Source organism: Candoia aspera, chromosome 2, assembly GCF_035149785.1.
Source record: "Candoia aspera isolate rCanAsp1 chromosome 2, rCanAsp1.hap2, whole genome shotgun sequence".
Lineage (NCBI taxonomy): Eukaryota > Metazoa > Chordata > Lepidosauria > Squamata > Boidae > Candoia > Candoia aspera.
Window position 1 is genome coordinate 36001495 of NC_086154.1, and position 18233 is coordinate 36019727.

The 18233-nt window shown below is 38.5% G+C and overlaps 1 protein-coding gene across 2 annotated transcripts in view; it reads right to left on the minus strand.

Annotated features, from left to right (window-relative positions):
• Nucleotides 1-904: 904 nt before the first annotated feature.
• The window catches only part of SUMF1 (sulfatase modifying factor 1), a 72735-nt gene continuing 55406 nt past the window's right edge, over nt 905-18233 (minus strand). Inside the window, exons 7-8 of one of the 2 annotated variants that reach the window (XM_063291608.1) lie at nt 6604-6663; nt 905-1472 (exon numbers count right to left, since the gene is read on the minus strand). In XM_063291608.1, coding sequence (XP_063147678.1) covers nt 1359-1472; nt 6604-6663 — 174 coding nt within the window. In that variant the 3' untranslated portion in view covers nt 905-1358. The remainder of the gene's footprint in view (nt 1473-6603; nt 6664-18233) is intronic. The other variant, XM_063291607.1, reaches the window with a different exon arrangement.

Below are 18233 nucleotides of genomic sequence, written 5' to 3' on the forward strand. Positions count from 1 at the left end.
GAATGAAGGGCCTGCTGCATAGAGAACCCTAAAATCACTGCCCTCTTTCAATGAGAGGCAGGGTGGGATTCAGGGGCAGGGAGTTAGAAGTCACTTGTCTCCAGAGGTTGTTCAGTGGAAGTTCTCAAAGAAGCAAAGACTTTAAGTGCGAGTTTCTTGATTGGGCCTGGCATTGAGCTCCAAGCCTCAGGACAACTGGAACTAGTCAGGTCAAGAGGGCAGAAGATGTCTAGGCAGGCACACCATGGCACAATCTTTCTTTTCACTGTTGCTCTCCTTAGTAAGGCTCCTTCCTCCATCCCTCCCTCCCTTTCCAGCTTTTACATGCAGGTCTAGCCTCCTAATACTTGGTGCAGCTATCTTATTCCCCAAGAACTTATGTTTAATAAAAAAACTTTTATTTTCTCTTATTCCTGGTAGGGTAGGGGGTGGGGTTAGACTTGCCCCACACACTCCAACATTGCTTGGGCCTGGTAACCTGATTAAAAGGCAAAACTGGGGCCATCTATTTAAAAGCTTATCCTTGCCAAGAAGGAGCTCTTGTTCTACTCCATCCAGATTTGAGGTGCCCAGAAGGGGCAGCTGCTTATTGAACACAGGGAGTGGCAAGTGACCGCCAGAATTTGGGTAGTGAGGATGGGAAAATGGAGGTCCTAGGAAGTTATCTGTCAAGGCTCAGGTCAGGCACACTCTCTGCTGTAGCTGCTGAGGAAATTATTATTTATCAAAAATAAGAACAATCTTCAAGAAAAACAACAAAATCATACTAGCTAAAATATAAATTACATCAGTAAATTTGAGAAAACCAGAATGATTTATTTTTAAAATTATTGATCCTGAAGAACATGAATTGGATTTAAGCCCATTGAAACCAATAGAACAAGAAAGTAAGACAGTTGCAACATAAATATGTTGCAAATATGATTACAAAAAGCCTTGAAATTTCTTTGGATCAGAACAATGTCTTGTGATATTTTTCTCCCTATAATTAATGTATACTATTCCATCTTAATTAGACCCATTTTTTAAATTAAAGAAATACAATATACTTAATTACTTCTGTAAATCTATCTAGCATTTGAATGAATTGAGTAAGCAAAACAATGACTGATATGATTCAGTTAAGTTAAATTTAAAGCAATTCAATAATCAGTGCATTTCAGGTTGCGTGAACTAAATGGAAATGCAACCCAGGTTCTTTAAGAAACAGTGATCCAAGAAAACAAAAGCTGCTGGTTGAAATGTTTAGAATTTCCAGTTTCTTCTGTTTTGGCAAGACAAAGGTAGGATCTTTCAGCTACATCCTCTTTCACAAAGCCTGGTGAGATCTCTCCGTTCTCCAAAGCTGTCAAGTTTTGTCACTTTAAGTAGTCTGGCAGACTGTCAGCAGCGCAGCGGAACCCCAGATTGGAAGCTGAGCTGTCAGGCGTATTTTGGCTTCGGGCTGCACATCGATATCTATAGCAATAGGACTAGGAAGGAGAATGAGCAGATTACCACAAGTGTTCCCACAAATGAAACATATCACAGCAATTTTGCCAGGATGGCAATGTGACAACTGTCAGAAGGAGTATTAGTCATCCAAGGGAGACATTTTCTAGCTAGACTACACTGAATAGGAAGGGGTCCCCAGAATGGTGCTTCCCATCACGATGGAAACACATGGCACCCAAAGATAATTTGATTCCTACCAATTGGAAGACACAGGCTCATTTCTTTCAACTTCCTCCTCTACTTTTTAACACCTCTTTAATTTTATTCCATGACTGCTCACACCCTCCCAGCAACCACTTTAGTTTCCTTGGGAAAGAAACCATTTTATTATTTGAGAACTGCAGCTGTAGGCACAAAGGAAGATCTTTGTTGCCATAGTGATTTCAGTGTCTTGTCACAATGGAGTGTGACAGCATCTATACCAGAGTAGTAGTAGTCGTGGCGATATATTGAGAGATGGAAAAAAAGAGAGAGAAATGCATTCTGTCTCCATACCCAAGGCCCCCAATCACCAAGTTAATCATGATCCTGGGGTTATTGTTTTAGGCCTTTATTTCTGCATTGATCATCCCTCAAATAGCTTTAAAAAAAAAGAGAAGCCAACTCTATCTTTAATATGGTAATTGAGACAGGCTTTTAGTCCAGTCTTTCAATGGCCTAGTATCTCAAAACACAGATGTTTTGGACTGCAACTCCCACAATGCCTTGTCAGTAGTTACGTTGGTTGGAATCTACTGAAGCTGGGGTCAAAAACTTCTGGTGGACCCTAGGTTGATACCTCAAGTTTTAGAATATCCAGTTGTGGTTTTCCATTTGCAGAAAGTTCTGCTCATGGAAAGCACAATATCCAGCATTCCCCATTTTTACTGCTGTGGCCCTTCACCTGTATTCTGAAAAGTTGATGGTTTGTGGAGGATATGTGTAGGATATGACATAGTGTTAGTGAGTGTGGAAAGCAAAGATTCATGCTCCAACTTGCAGAAATGCCCAGTACTGGATCTTTGCAAAGCACAAAATCACAAAAAATGTAAGAAACAAATCAGAAGTAACACATGGAGCCATTGCTTCTCCAGGCAGCTGCTTTTTATAGGCACTAGCTGTACATTTTCAAATATATTTTGCCAGGAATTTGTTCCTGGAAAAAATAAATTAAAATAAAAGAACTGCCCTTTGCAAAGTAAAAAAATCTCTGACCTGAATGTTTTTCTGGAGACATGAAATTTAGTGGGAGCAAAGGCCAATCCATTCATTTCAATCATGCATTCATTTCAGTTAAAGAGAATGGGTAAGCTCTTCTTACTTATTATTTATTCTTCTACACACTGAAATCCCATATAATTTTTATCAGGGTCATATGCCTGGATTCTAGCTTCATCTAAAAAGGGCTGAACTATCCTACACTGAATACACATTTTCTGAATTTTCATAATTTAGATTGTAAAGCTTTGTACAGTATATTCTCTTAAGTAATTCAATTTTTTTTCAGAGAAATATAAGGATATCTGATATGGCTTGTCAGAAATTTGCCAGTAATAGACCACAAATTTTTAAAATTCCTTTTAAAATGGTATATTCATTTTTCCATCACAGTTATAAATGGCCACAATCAGCAAAAAAAGATCATTATATATGTTCTTCTGTGTAATATTTATATCGTTCATAACTGTAATCTGACTGACAAGTGCTTATATCTGATTTCTGCCCCAATAAAATAATTTAGTAGGTCTTTATGTCATGTAAACATAAAGAAAACAATAGCCTTATAATATATAATTTTGCATATCATACATTTGGATTTCTTTTTCAAGAAGGAATTTTGAATGGTAGCACATTTGGGATTGGCAAACATGTAGGAAAGTTCAGAGAAAAAGGAGTATTGTGAAAAAATAAAAGAACTGCCATTTGCAATGTAAAAAAAGTATTTGACCTGAATGTTTTTCTGGGGACATAAAGTTTAGTGGGAGCCAAGGCCAATCCATTCATTTATATGATGGCTGCTTCTCCCAAGCAGAACACTTCTATACAAATATGAAATATGTACTGTATATTTCAATAGTTGCATAAAATGGTTTTGTTAGTATAAATGTTTCCTGAAATAATAGATTGTCACAGTTTGTCTGGTTCTGGTTCTATTTTCACACTAAGCATTTATTGGCAGGCAAAATAACAAGAATAAGCCAGCATTTAATAACTAATAACTTTAATAAGTCTAGTAGTGTTACTTTATCTCTTATCAACTGTTCTTTAGGCATCATACAAAATCAATTAGAATATTATCAAAATCCAACATTAAAAAAAAAATCTAACACAGAATTTATGCTTTTGTGCTTTTCTGATAACATAGTGCAGCAAAAGAAAATGCAAGTTGCAGGAGCTTAATACTACTGAAAAAAAGAATGGAGGGAAAAGATTCACTTGGCTTTTCCTTTTTATATTTGAGGAAAAGTACTTCACATAACTAAAATGTGAAACTTTTCCTCAAATATAAAAAAAATATTTACTATCTTTTCAAAGATAGCAAATGTCTTTACTATCTTTGATTTATATTTAGCTTAATTATGTCTATACCCTCAAAATGAACCAAGACTGGAGACAAATCATTTTTCATAAAGATTCCATACTATTGAACTATACTTTCAAGTCCTGAAACTAGCAGGAACTTTTAGCAACCTTAACAAAGAAAACTTACTGTGCATACAGTAGACTAAAAATGGGCCATATTACTTATCTCTAAAGAAAACCGTTATCCTGTTGTTAATTTAATCAGATCCACTAATTAATGTGTGACATTAATTTCACCTCCAAATAAGATCAAGTAGAAGAGAGTAGAATATCTGATCTCAGAGTAGAAAATGGTGGCTGTTGCACAGAAAGATTTTAAAATGCTTATCAAATAGGATTCTAAAAACACTAAATAGAAAGTACAGGTACATTATTTTTAATTAGAATAAATGAAACAGGGAACAGGATTTTTCAAAAACTTTGGCATTCATTGCACTGAAAATTAGCCAAATGGGTGCATAGGGACATGAATGCATTTCCATTTATACAATTTGCTTAGGAACTATTGCAAATCAGTTTCTGACTGCTAAGAGTAAACATTTTTAAAATGGGTTTATCTCCAATTTTCCAGAGGTTCTCTTTTTAAGCAGAGCTTTCATGACTTTCCATATGCTGATAAATATACTATAAGAGGAAATGGCTTCAGTGCAATTCTTTCCCTTCTGTGCACCATGGGAGATATGCTTGGCCTCTGAAGCAGGCATTGGGACCTGCTGTCCAAGAAATGAGACAAAGAAAAGGGCTGGGCCAGGATATCAACTGAACTAAATTTATTTTGAATTATATTTTAATTTAAAGACGTGCATCACTTTAATTAAAAACAATTTGATTTTAATGTACTTAAATGCAGTTAAAATGATTATCCTGCATGTTTTTAATTCATTTTCCCTTCTCTCACTTTAAAAATTACAATTTGGCCAGAACTGCTTGAGGGGCAGATGGCAGCTATGGCCAGCAGGGCCTTTGCACAGTTCATCTTGTGCTCCAGTTGTGCCCCTTCCTGGATTGGGGGACCCTTCAGACAGTCACTTGTGCCCTCGTCACCTCACAACTGGACTACTGCAACATGTTCTACAGGGGGCTGCCCTTGTAGGCCATCTGGAATCTACAGTTGCTGGTTGTCATCAGCAAAGCCCTTCATGGCAAAGGGCCTAGTTATCCAAGGGACCACCTGTCGCCAGTGGTTCCTGCCTGTCCAATAAGATCAGGCAGGGTGAGATGCTCCAGGTCCACTCAATCAAACAATTAAACACCCTGCCTGGAAATTCATCTGCCTCCCACCCTGCAAGAGTCCCACAAGGCTTTAAAAACATGGTTTTATTTCCAGGTCTGGAATTAGGCTCTTTGTTGAGCTCCTGATGGGTTTTGTACAGTTTGGGTTTTTTTTGCTGGTTTGGGGGTTATTGTTATCCAGGCATATATATTTTCTTTTTTTGTTTCTTGTTTTTTTCTCTTTTTAACTCTGTAAGTTGCCCAAAGTCATTCTGGAGTTAGACATCCTTTTACATCCAATACAACAAACAAGCAAGCAAGCAAATGTTTGGAGAGGCCTTGTGGCTGCAGACATGATTTGGGAGTGTGCATGCAGCTTTGTGGCCTCAGTCTCTGTGGCCCCACTAAAAGGTATTTTTTCCATTAAACTTGGTTGGTTCAGCTCAAAAAAAAATTCTACATGGATTGTCTGAGATACTGTTGTTCTAAAATATTTGTGACTAATCCTAACAGGGGTGAGAAGAGCCAAATTCATCCCCAGCCATGGAAACTCACTGGAATGACTTTGGAGCAGTCACCATTTTTCCACCCTGCCTGTCCCACAGGGTTATTGTGGGGCAAAACTGGAGGAGAAGAATAGTGTTAAGTGAGAAATAACAAGTGGCGGCGACAAAAGCAGAGCTTGGCTTCTTCATTTCCTCTTAGGTTAAATGGATTTTAACATACTGTAAGCTGTGACCTAAGGCAGGGACCACTAAGCTGCCATTCAATTGTATAGTTCTTGCAGTATCTGGCTGCATCATTTATATACCATAGTAATGGTTTTGGAGATCTAAGAACAGTATCACTGGGCTGAATAATGGAAAGCTTTGGAGACAAAAAATAGATGAAGAATGAGGAGCACTTTCCAGTCTGCATCCCTATAGCTCCCCACTGAAGATTAGCTTGTGGTCCAATGTGTGTTGTTGAAAGGTACTCTGATATTCTTTAAAAACTCTAAACCCTGAAGCTGGCAGTTATACAGGCTGGAGCAAAAAGAAGATTGTCAAGTTCACTGCTGTCTTAAGAAGGTTAAAGTGGGACAGCTAAACTGCCATCAAGCTAAAATTAGAAGACAATTGGTGCTTTATCTCAGCTCAAATAAACATGAACTTGAATTAGAGCTTATTTGTTCATTAAGTTATTTCAATTTGTTCATCTCGAAGTACCACTTCCAATAGGCTCATGTCTTCAAATATTCACAGTTCATTTTGTATTAACCTTTACTGGATACACAAATAAGGACCTGCACATACTAACATCAGACAAATGCTTTAGAAGGCTTTTTAACATTACCTTATGGCACATGTAGGATCCACCTTTCTTCACTCGGTCAGTCCCTTTTGGAGGTCCTTTCTGTGGACAAAGGGACACTGATTATTGTTGATCTATGCAAGATTAACTGTAAGAACCAATCAAAGGAATCTGTAGAGATTTCTTGGAGGGGTGTGTGTCATTGTTCACAAGCAAACTACAGTTAGTTCTTACAGCAAGAAAAAACAAGTGCATTGTTTCAGGAAGGATGGCTGGAAGATAATTTAGTATAATTGCTGTAGCCTCAATACAACAGCTATTTCGGTTTTTAATAGCTGCTTTCTTCTGTCAAGTCTGCATGCAGCATTCTATTTTAGTTTCCCTGTGTAAGCTTCTAATATATAGCCAAGATCTTGATGACAAGATTGAACCTGTGACAGTGGATGGAAAATGGGAAGGGATTAGTAAAATTATATCCCCTTTTCATGGACAGAGCTGTACTATTTATGCTGATTTAAGAGCTGAGCCTCTCTGATTAATCTGTCTATTGCTGAAAACTAGTCTAATTATGGATTTGGTGGTAGATCAATATTACTGATATATACCTTGAAGCTAAGCATTATGTACAGAAGTCTTATTCTTCCCACTATTTTAGACAAATTCCCAAAGTTCAACATTCCGTAATCAGACATTTCTGCAACATACAGTAGCATTCGTCTTTTGAAATAAGTGGATAGCAAATCAATGGAAACTCCTGGACAGGCCCCATGTTCTCCCCTGCAAAATCTTATGAGGCTATGGGGCCTCACTTAATTCAGCATAATTAGGATCACTGGCTAAGCTTGTAATGTTTCAATTACCTCATAGCCAAGATTTTCTGGGCAAGAGGTGCTTTGAATCTGTCTGCCCTTTCATGCATATGTTTAAAAGGCCCAAACACCTCTCTAAATGGAAAATAAGTAACTGAGCAGGGTTGATATCCAACAACAATTCTGAACTTGTTAGTGAGCTTTTACATGTTCATGATTGGCTGTAAATAACACAGTAAAGTAAAACTTTAACACCCTTAACAAGTTTTAGTTCTCCTTGCATGCATATGTTATTTAAAACCTGATCTAAGAACTCTTCTCAGCCCTGCAAAAGCAAACATTAATATAGTTTAATATCCAATAATTCTCAGCATTGCAGCTTTTTGTTTATTGAAAGAGATCTAAGGTGCATTAGATATCCTGGTCAACAGAACTAAATGATTACCATCCCCTTTCTTCTTCCAGGCATAAAAAGTCTACAAAAATATTTCACAATTCCATCATCAGAACTAATGCTAAAATAAAATAGATCTTGCCACTATCTCTCTGACACACAGAGTCCTTCACTATTACTTTATCCACTCAGCCTGATTTTCTTTGCCATTCTTATTGGTTAAGGAGGAAAAACTAAAGTATATATATGGTAGATCTAGTCTTTTTGGGTCTTCAGGCTACAGAAACTGAAAAAATCCATCGTAAGTGGCCAAGCAGAAGGGTCGGAGTTACACCCACTGGATCTGCATCATTTGTAGGTACAAAATAGTAGATGTGCTGTTTGCAAGACATAACTAGAGCAGAACCACTCTCCGCAATGAGATTAACATTTTACATTTTAAGGTAATTTACATTCTAATACTTTAAGACCCCTATGACTGACAATAAATTCTAATAATGGTAAGAGTTGATTATAACCAATAAAGCCATACATGGCAAAGGGCCTGGTTACTCTAGGGACTGCCTAACTCAGCCTTTCTCAACCATTTGACCCTGGAAGAATCCTTGAAATATTTTTCAGGCCTCGGGGGACCCCTGCACATTCAGGCTCAAATAGAGGCCAGAAGTTACAAAATGATTTTATTCGTTTCATGGGCAGGCCTCTATATATGCATGAACAGTGTTCTTAAACTAAAAATAAAGAATGAAACTTACCTCTTTAATGTGAAGTTGCCCAAATTTGAAATAATTCTTTAAATAAATTATGATCTCTCAGGGAACCCCTAGAGACCTCTCGTGGAACCCGAGGGTGCCACGGAACCCTGGTTGAGAAACCCTGGCCTAATTTCTGTGGTATCCCAGCTGGTTTGACCCTATAGGGTTGGCAAGGTTGGAGTCTCTGCTCCATCTCAGAAAATCCTAACAAACTGAAGAAGCGTGGGAAAAACCCAGACAGATAAACCCCAAAAGTCAAGGTGGGTCTGTTCTGTGTCTCTTTGAATGGCTGCTTAACTCCTCAGTACTGGATAGGGGCCCCCTCCTGCTCACCATCAGTGCTCATGACATATAGTCTATCAATAAAGCTTAGTTCTAGTCTTCTCATGGAGTATGTGTCCTGATCTGGACAACCTTGAAGAATAACCTGGACAACCAATTTATTTGCAAGACCACCTGTCCCTAATTGTGTCTGTCCCACCAGAACTGACAAGGTGGGTATGCTTCAGGTCGCTTCTATGAAACAATGCCATCTAGTGACACCCAGGAAGTGGGTCTTCTTTGTTGCGGTGGCTGCTCTATGGAACACCATTCCTCTGAGATCTGGATGGCCCTGACCCTGTTAGCCTTCTGGAAAGCCTTGAAGACATGGTTGTTGTAAGGGTGTTGGGGCCAGCTTGATAGTTGAGCCTGGCATGTGCGGGATTATGATGGAGAGATAGTTTTTAAGCGCCTTGTGGTAATTTCAGTTTTATGATATTTTGTGATTTGTGATTTTTGAACTGTGAGCTGCCTAGAGGGTTGAGATGGGCAGCTATATAAATTGTGTAAATAAATAATAAATCAACGTTATACGACATTGTGGCTTATAGACCATGGGGGGCATGGGTCATAGTTTGACACAAGGTGTGAACTAAGCCAATTGTGATTGATCAAAAACATGATAAAGCAAGCCATGACTAAGCATACGTGAATGCAGATTATAGGAAATGCTGATCTAGATACAAACATTTGAACACTCACATATTTATGTTAGTGACTTAAAAGAAAGACAACCCTTAATTTAAGACTCCCCCACAAAAGAAAAAAAATAGAGTGAAAAAATAATAATCCTAGATAAAAAAAACACTATGCAATGCTTGGTTTTCCCAATTTGTCAATGTCAGATTGTCAATTCCAAAATTTCTGCCCACACAATAAATATTTGCATGTGACATGCACATATGTGTGCACATACCAGTTTGGTGTAGTGGTGAAGGTCCTGGGCCAGGAACCAGGAGACGGTAAGTTCTAGGCCTCCCTTGGGCATGAAAGCCAGCTGGGTGACTTTGGGCCAGTCTCTCTCTCTCAGCCCAACCCACCTCACAGGGTTGTTATTGTTGTGGGAAAAATAGGCAGGAGTCTTAGGTATGTTTACTGCCTTGAGTTTTTTTTTTTTAGACAGACAGACAGACAGACAATGTTGACGATACATTTTCCAAAAATCACACTCCCCCCACCACAAAAAAAAGCAAGACCAGGACAAAAATATATATAGTGAGATGTAGTTGCGTATAAAATAAACTAGCCCATTGATAAAATTGATTTCCCATCTGCACAAGCCAATCTTTTCCTTAAACTGACTCAAATCACTTTCACAGAAAAAGATGCCCACACATACATTTCCTTCCCTTCTTCCAGCAAAAAGAGTGACAAAAATAGGATGAAGATGGGGTACGGGGAAGGAAGGTGTATCTGCACTGAGAAAGGAAGGAAAGAGCATGAAGGGAAGATATGGAGGGAGATGAGAGAAAAACATAGCTGGACAGGGAAGAAAAAAAACTGTAAGTTCGGTTGAGGTCTTGCAGCCGTTTCTGCCTCTTACTCATTCAACTGTTTTCAACTGTATTTTTTATTTTCAGAGGGTGAAAATAAAGAACCCGAATCGTAATTATTTGGGAGAGAAAAAATGTCTTCTTACTGAGTATGGTACTATATCTCACACTTTCTCCAGGGGTCTGAAGATAAGATTATAAACTTTTGTTTGTTTATTGCACCTTCAAAGCCACCTGCTAGGCAAGGTAGATTAGGCTGAGGGTGTCTGACTAATCCAGTGCTCCCAGGAAGCTCTACCGCAGAACTCGAGCCAGAAGCCCAACAAAAATGGGGAATGAGATGCCTGCTACTGCAATTCCTAGAATTATTTTTCAGCTACAGAATGCAAGGAGTCCTGGGGAGAAGAGTGCACTTTACATCACCTGTATCTCTGGCGCTGCTGATTGCAGTTCACATACAAAACTACTGGGACATTTGCTCAGAGCTCCTTAGTCTATTTTCCACACTAGCCCAAAGGTGTCTGTTACACGGCCAAACATTGTGTTTCAAAGACAGTCCAATAAAAATTAGCTCCTTCAGAACTTCTTCAAATCTGACCAATTCTCCAAAATCCACCTGGATGAAGGACCAGTCAGAAACTGGCTTTTCAGAGCTCTGATGGTATGGTCCAATTGGAGATTAGTTCTGTTACAAACACCAGAGCTCAGTCAGTTCCTGCTTAGTTGCCAGTGAGATGCCAAGAGGTGCGCTACAGAGTAGATCACTTCCACCTCTGAAGATGCCAGCCACAGTTGCTGGCAAGAAGCCAGGATGCCAAATAATTAGATTTCAGCCTCTTAGCTCAGAAGTTCATCACCACTGAATCCATTCATCCTTTTGTATGCCGCTTCCCATTAAAAAAAAATAAATCAGTCTGATGAAGCAGACACATGCCAGACCTACTGGAACACCTTTGAATGCTGAGGAAACATTGCTTCCAAATCACCACTAATTTCTAGTTTAGTCGCAGTTTTGATGCATTTTGTAACAGGGAACTATTATGGGTATCAGTGGTGATACAGTATAGAAAAAGTTAAAAGCTAAAAAATGCCAGGTTTTATTTTGGGTTGCTAAACCTACACTGTTACCCAAGCAGATTTTCATTCATGTTACATTTCTTCTCGCTCCCTTCTGCTCTCATAAAAAAATTGACATGAAAATGTGGAAAATCCCAAAATGTGTAATCTTTCAATCTATGAACAACTTTGATATATTCAGCTTGGACTGTTGCAAAAAAAGTGAGTATGTACTCCTGAAAGGATATTTGTGTATAAAATTTCATTAGCTGGCCTAATGAAATATGTCAAATCCAAGCCTTTTAACTGGTTTTGTACTGAAGGAGAGGCAATGTGATTCTGTATGATCTAGGTTCAATTCATGATTTAAAAATGGAATGGTAACAACAACACTGAAAAATGTAGCATAATTCTGGTATTTTATTAGCCAGATAGTCCTGCTTGTTTGCTTTTTCTTTCTGTGTTACCACATAATATCCTGCTTCTTCTGGGGCCACCCTTTTTCATGGGCTTTTGGCACAGAAGATGGATCTGGGCTGCCTGTGTAATTGTTCTTTGTATTAATGTTTGTTTTTTGTAATTATGGGAAGTTAGGATAGTACAGAAATACTGTAAGAAATAAATTCTTTCTAAAATCTCACCTTTCTTCATAACCTAAGACATTCCTAGGGCTGTAGATCCAAAAGGAAAAAGGGGAGATCAAGGCATACATTATTCCAAGAATGGAGTAATTTAATGAGTTTGCATTCTCCAGTCTGTTTTCTCTCCATGTTCTGGAAAGCCTGAGAAACAGATAGTAGAATGCATGCAGAAGAAAGCCAGAGAAATACAATTCTCCTTACAGCATCCAAAAAAGCTTGTTTTCCAGGTGCTTCTTTGATCATTTGAACTGTCCTATCTGCTAACACTTATACGACAATCAAAAATTATTCTAAGCTTCTGCTTGTAAAAAGGGAGTCTTAAAATTTGCTCTGATGCTAAAGACTGAAATGGATACTGAATTGTACATATATCTGTTCAGCAACCATGTATTTCCAAGAGCAGAAAGGCTAAAATTACAGCCATATCTAACTTAAGAAGAAGCACAGTTCACTTATCATATTCATGCTTGAATGCTTCTTGGCAATCTGATAATTTTCAGTTAACAAAACAGGAGAGGGTCATCATTCCCTTCTTCTTTTTCACATGCATTCAGACATAATGGTAGCATCAACCACTTTTCATTACTCTCATCAGCACAATTTTATTGGCTTTCTACTAGTAATTGAAAGAAATGCTGTTCTGCCATAAATAGATTTAGTTGCCAACATGATTAGGAAAATTAAACAGCAGAACAATATTACACCAAAAACTGGTTTCTAAGCAACTTACAGAAGTCATGATCCTATTAGGTTATATAAATAAAAATATATGTGATGAATATATGAAGACGAAGTATTATCAAGTTAACCACCATCCAATTTTAATTTAACTGTAACCACAATTTTGGTAAGAACACAGGAACAGACTGGCTAGATAAATGAAAGATGCTTTCCCAGGTGCCCATCAGCAGCCCACAATCAATAATGTATTATTATCATGACTAGCAGCCTTTAATACTTTTACCCCCACATAAATTTGCCTAAGGCTATTTAACAGCCACCCATATTTTATCCTAATAAATTTATGCAGTGTGAGAGGGAGTATTACCTTTTATCTACCCTGACTGCCCAGAGCTTATTACTAGACAAAGTCCAGACCCTGACTTTGGAAGGCTCCATGGAACAGAAATGGAGAAGGAATCCTAGAGCAATCACAGATGATGGCTCTCACTGCAGATCTAGTTCTAAGCATTTTCAGTGCAAATAAATACATGCGTGAATAAATTAAATAGAGCAAGTCAGACCCTGATGAGTATTAGTGCTAGGTCTTGTCACAACAAATGCCTCATTGCACAAGGGAAGTATTTCCTAATATGATGCTGAAGCATTGCTAAGTATCCTGAAGGGAAAATCAGCATGGTGATATAGGAAAGCCTCAGAAAGAAGGAAATGCAAAGAAAATGTTTCAAATGGAATGGCATCAATGAGAAATTAAATATCTTCAAGTAGAAGGTATCTTTGAATGTATAGAAAATTTGGAAAGATATACCTGTATTTGCACAGTGCCCACATTAATTATACTTACTCACACATCTACATAAAGGCAAAGTGTCTGTTCCAGAAAATGCAAATAAACACAATTACTTTAAATTCTAATCTCAAGTTAGATACCCTAACTATAGCATAAAAATAGAAGCTATTGCAAAAAAAAAAACCTTACTTGACAGAAACCTTAATTATAGTAACAAAGCATTCTGCTTGTTTATTTGTGCAACCTAGAAGAACTTCTATTTACTATTTCAGAGGAATGATGTTTTGGAGGTCTAAACAACAAATGCTTACAAAATAAGCAATGACTGTACTTCCTATTCAACAGCTAATTAAACAAGCATCCCCATTTTGCCAGTCACTTAAGCTGGCTGTTTTGAAATGCCTTCATACATGGTAAAGAGAGTCCTGGAGAGAAAAGACTCCTATTTCACTAAACAAATTTGGCAATGGTTTGTTTCATCATGTTCTATTGAGTAAACCACAACTGACTGAGTTCCCACAGCAGCATTCTAAGCCAAAACTATACCATTCAAATCTGAGAGAAGTGTGCAAAAACAATCGCATGAGGTTGAGTGAGAGAAGGTTGTTGGTAGCAAAAGGTTTGCCAAAACAAACCAAAGGCCTGTCTAATCCAACCTCATGCAGCTTTCCACAGCGATTAACCATCTGCCCCCTGGAAAGCCCACAAAGGATGTGTGGACCGCTTATGGCAATCTTCCTAAACCTGTTGCCCTGCAGCTACACTGAATGTGTCATTTGAGACTATGGGCTAGAGTTCCAATGAATCAAGTTGAAACAGAATAATGAAGCCTCTTTCAAATTTAGCCCTTGGAGGAAACAGTTACACAGGGGCAGAGAGAAGAATGCACAGTTCCTCCATTTTACAGGCAATTCTTCTTTTGAGGGAAGAGGGTTTCCAGATCTAACATGCACTCATAAGTAGAGCAGATAAAAAGCCCACAGTAATGTTGGTCAGATGAGATTTTTTTTCTTTCCACCTTAATGAAAAGCCAGGAAGGAGAACTAATGGGGCCAGCGAGTCCCTGGAAAATAGAAGTTTAAGCCAGTAAGAGAGTTGGCAAACACGGACTCTTGCCTCCATCAGAATCATACTACTTTCCATGTAAATTAAGGCATTTGAGACACAGCATCTGTAACTGCTCTAAGAAAGGCAACAGCACAACCCTTTAAGCTATTGTCCAGTTAGTCTATTAAGTGTGCCTGGTAAACTAAGCCAGATTCTTGTATTTTAAGTTTTTGGATTGGTTGGACCAGGAGAAACTCCTTGCTGATGAGCAAGCAGGATTGGGAAAGGCAATATGCCATCTTACCATTACTAATAGAGAAAAAGACCCATGGGCAACACTTTATATATTTCCTTCATTGACTTAAAATCAACCTTTGATTCCATTCCAAGGCACAGACTCTGGTGGAACTGATAGGACTCTGGTCCTATCTATCGATCTGCAGCTGCATCTCCTAATTAGGATGCTGTATCAAGATACAGTCACCTCAGATTAGATGGGATAGAACACAGTAAAGATAAATCTAAAAAAAATATACATCTTATTAACAAGCTTCCCTTAATATCCTGTAGATTTATAAAAAAAAGTAATTGTTCTACCTGATATACTTTGGTGAATGACAAAATAGCGAAATATAAAAAAAACATAAAAGATAAAATTTAAAATAATTAAAAACTGAGCAAATTACTTCCATAGGAGAATTATCCCCCATCCAGCTCCCTCTCTCATTCCCTAATTTTATAAAGCAAACAAGTGGCAAAATTATTACTAGAATTGGAGCAAAAAAGGACAATTCTATATAAACCATAAAGTGGCAGCATTCAAAAACATTATTAAAAAGCCATTTTATCAGCACTATAAAATAATAATTCCCAAAGATACAGTACTTAGCTATGGCCACCAATAATAGCCATGCACCTTCATGAAGGAAAAAGGAAGCCATGCTGCCCAAATGTCTGCTGAACAAACTAGAGAATGAGAAACTAAATGCTAAAAGCGAAATCATATAAATGAAAAGGAGAGGCAACCATTGTCTGTTCACCAGTCGGAAAAGAAAAGGAAAATCACATCACAGCTGCCCTGGTCAGAGAACAGGAACAGGAAAAAAAAATCAAAGGAAGATGTTAGGAGTAGCACCCAACATCTCTCCACCATTCAGAAAAAGAAGATTATATCACAGTTGCTACACAAAGTGAACAGGACTGAAAAGGAAAACAACTTCTCTGAAAGAAGGTATACAAAGAAGTGAAAGGGCAAGGAATATTTATTGTGCAGCTTGAAATTTCAAAGCTTCACCAGTGGTTATATATCGCTTGATTTAGCCAGAAATTAAAAGGCAAAAAATTACAGGGGACAAAAAGAAAAAAAAAAAGAATGGATTTTTCTTCAACCAAAGTTTGTGCTGGATCACGCTGTTTTCTTTAAGAATCCACAGAAGATGCTATATCTGAAAACTTTGAAAATTATACTTCGATTTCACAGATGAAATCTCCCATGCTTTTCTTAATCCCAAATCCTGGACTGTCATTCTCTCAGGCTTCTCATACTCCCCTTGACCAGGCATGGCTCAGTTGACCCCAATCCCCCAGCCCTGTGTTCAGACAAGGCAAGAAGAGATATATAGAGGCAGCCATGCAGGATGGACAGGCTGCAATATAACACAAGGATGATGACGCTCAGAGACAGAACTTTTCTTAAGCGGAAGCTTTAAAACGAACAAGGTATATTTTTATCAACGTGCTAAATGTCATCTAATATTCCATCTATGTTAAGTCACAGAAGATTGATATAGGTTGACATATTTCAGTCCAACCCTCTGCAAAGCAGATTTAAAAAAAGACAAAAAAATGAGAGAATTTATAGAAGGTGGTTATGGAACAGGTTGTACCATATTTTTAGCTTCCTTGGTTCTTCCAATGTACCTGCTATCGTTTATGAGATAAAAATAATGTAATGATTGAGCATATTGTTCTCATTTTTAATGAAACATTGAAATAAAAAAAAAAAACAGAAGATAGAAGTTTGAGCAAGTGAAACTGCTATTCTGAGTTAGACTTTTGTCTGCCTACCCTGAATCATCCAAATATCTCCAGTGCTTCAAGTAGCGGCCTTGTTTAGGCTACACAATAATTTTTAACTGGAAAAGTCAGAATTTAGATGGGATGATCCACATGCAAATTATATATTTTCCAGCAATTACTGTCCAATGCCTCTTTTGAATCTTTTACTAAAAGTTAATTAATCCAAGAGTTATGAGTTCTTTTATTTTTTCTTATAAAGTATCTGTGTACATGTACCAATACAAGCATATCTTGCAATGTGGACAAGCCCATAGAGAATCACCAGAATTGTTTTCCAAAGGTGCCATTCACTGTATGCTTACTTGGGAATAAATTCAATTGAGCTCTGCGGGATTTATTTTCAAACATATGTGAGCAGGATTTATAGGGCTATATTTATAGCTGCTGACTTCAAATAGCTTTCAATCTCCTCTAGAGAGCAATGGTGAAAAAGATATGTTACATTTGGAACAAATTAGCAGTTTTCCCAATACCTTCATTGATGAACAATTCAGATAATCCTCTCATAGATTTTGAAGTCTACCTACAAGTAGCCTGGGATTTATACCCTGCTTATTTATTTATTTATTGCTCACATGCATTGCTCACGTTTATATGGCCGCCCACCTCACACAAGGCGACTCTGGGTGGTTTACAACAGTTAAATAAAGACAGCAGTAAGTGCAAAAGTAATTATTAAAAGAATATATTAAAAAAATTTAAATATACCAATCCCACGGAGAGAACAAGAATGTCAATCATAATAGAGCCATCTAAGAATGTTTCCCATTCCCAAAGACTCCAGGCCTGACCTCACAACCACGTCTTGAGGGACTTCCTAAACGATATCAGGGAAGAGGCAAGCCTAATTTCAGGGGGGAGAATGTTTCACAAGGAGGGAGCCACAGCACAGAAGGCCCTCCTCTTGGGACCCACTAAAAGGAAGTCTCTGGTGGATGGAACCCATAACATGCCTCCCCTGCTTGATCTAATGGGACAGGCTGATGTAATCGGGGAGAGGCGGTCCCTCAGATATCCTGGCCCCATGCCATGGAGGGCTTTAAAGGTAAAAAACAGCACTTTGAATTGGACCCAGGAGCAAACTGGCAGCCAATGCAGCTCGTGAAGCAGAGATGTAATATGTGCTCTTCTAGGAGCACACATAACTGCCCGCGCTGCCTCATTCTGCACCAGTTGAAGGTTCCAGATACTCTCCAAGGGAAGCCCCATGTAAACCATGTTACAATAGTCCAATCTGGAGGTGATTAAGGCATGTGTGACTGTGAGCACAGCCTCCTGATCCAGGAAGGGGCGCAACTGGTGCACAACACAAAGCTGTGCGAAGGCCCTCCTAGCCATAACTGCCACCTGCTTGTTGAGCAGGAGCCGTGAGTCTAGTAGGACCCCCAGACTGCACATTGGGTATGTCTGGGGCAGTGCAACCCCATCCAGCACCAAAGATGGCATACTCCTAGAACTGGCAGGAACCAAAACCCAAAGCCACGCAGTCTTGCCAGGGTTCAGCTGAAGCCTGTTGTTCCCCATCCAGACTCTCATGGCCTCCAGGCACTGGGATAAGGAGTCCACAGCATCACTTAATTCGCCAGCGGCAGAGATGTATAGTTGG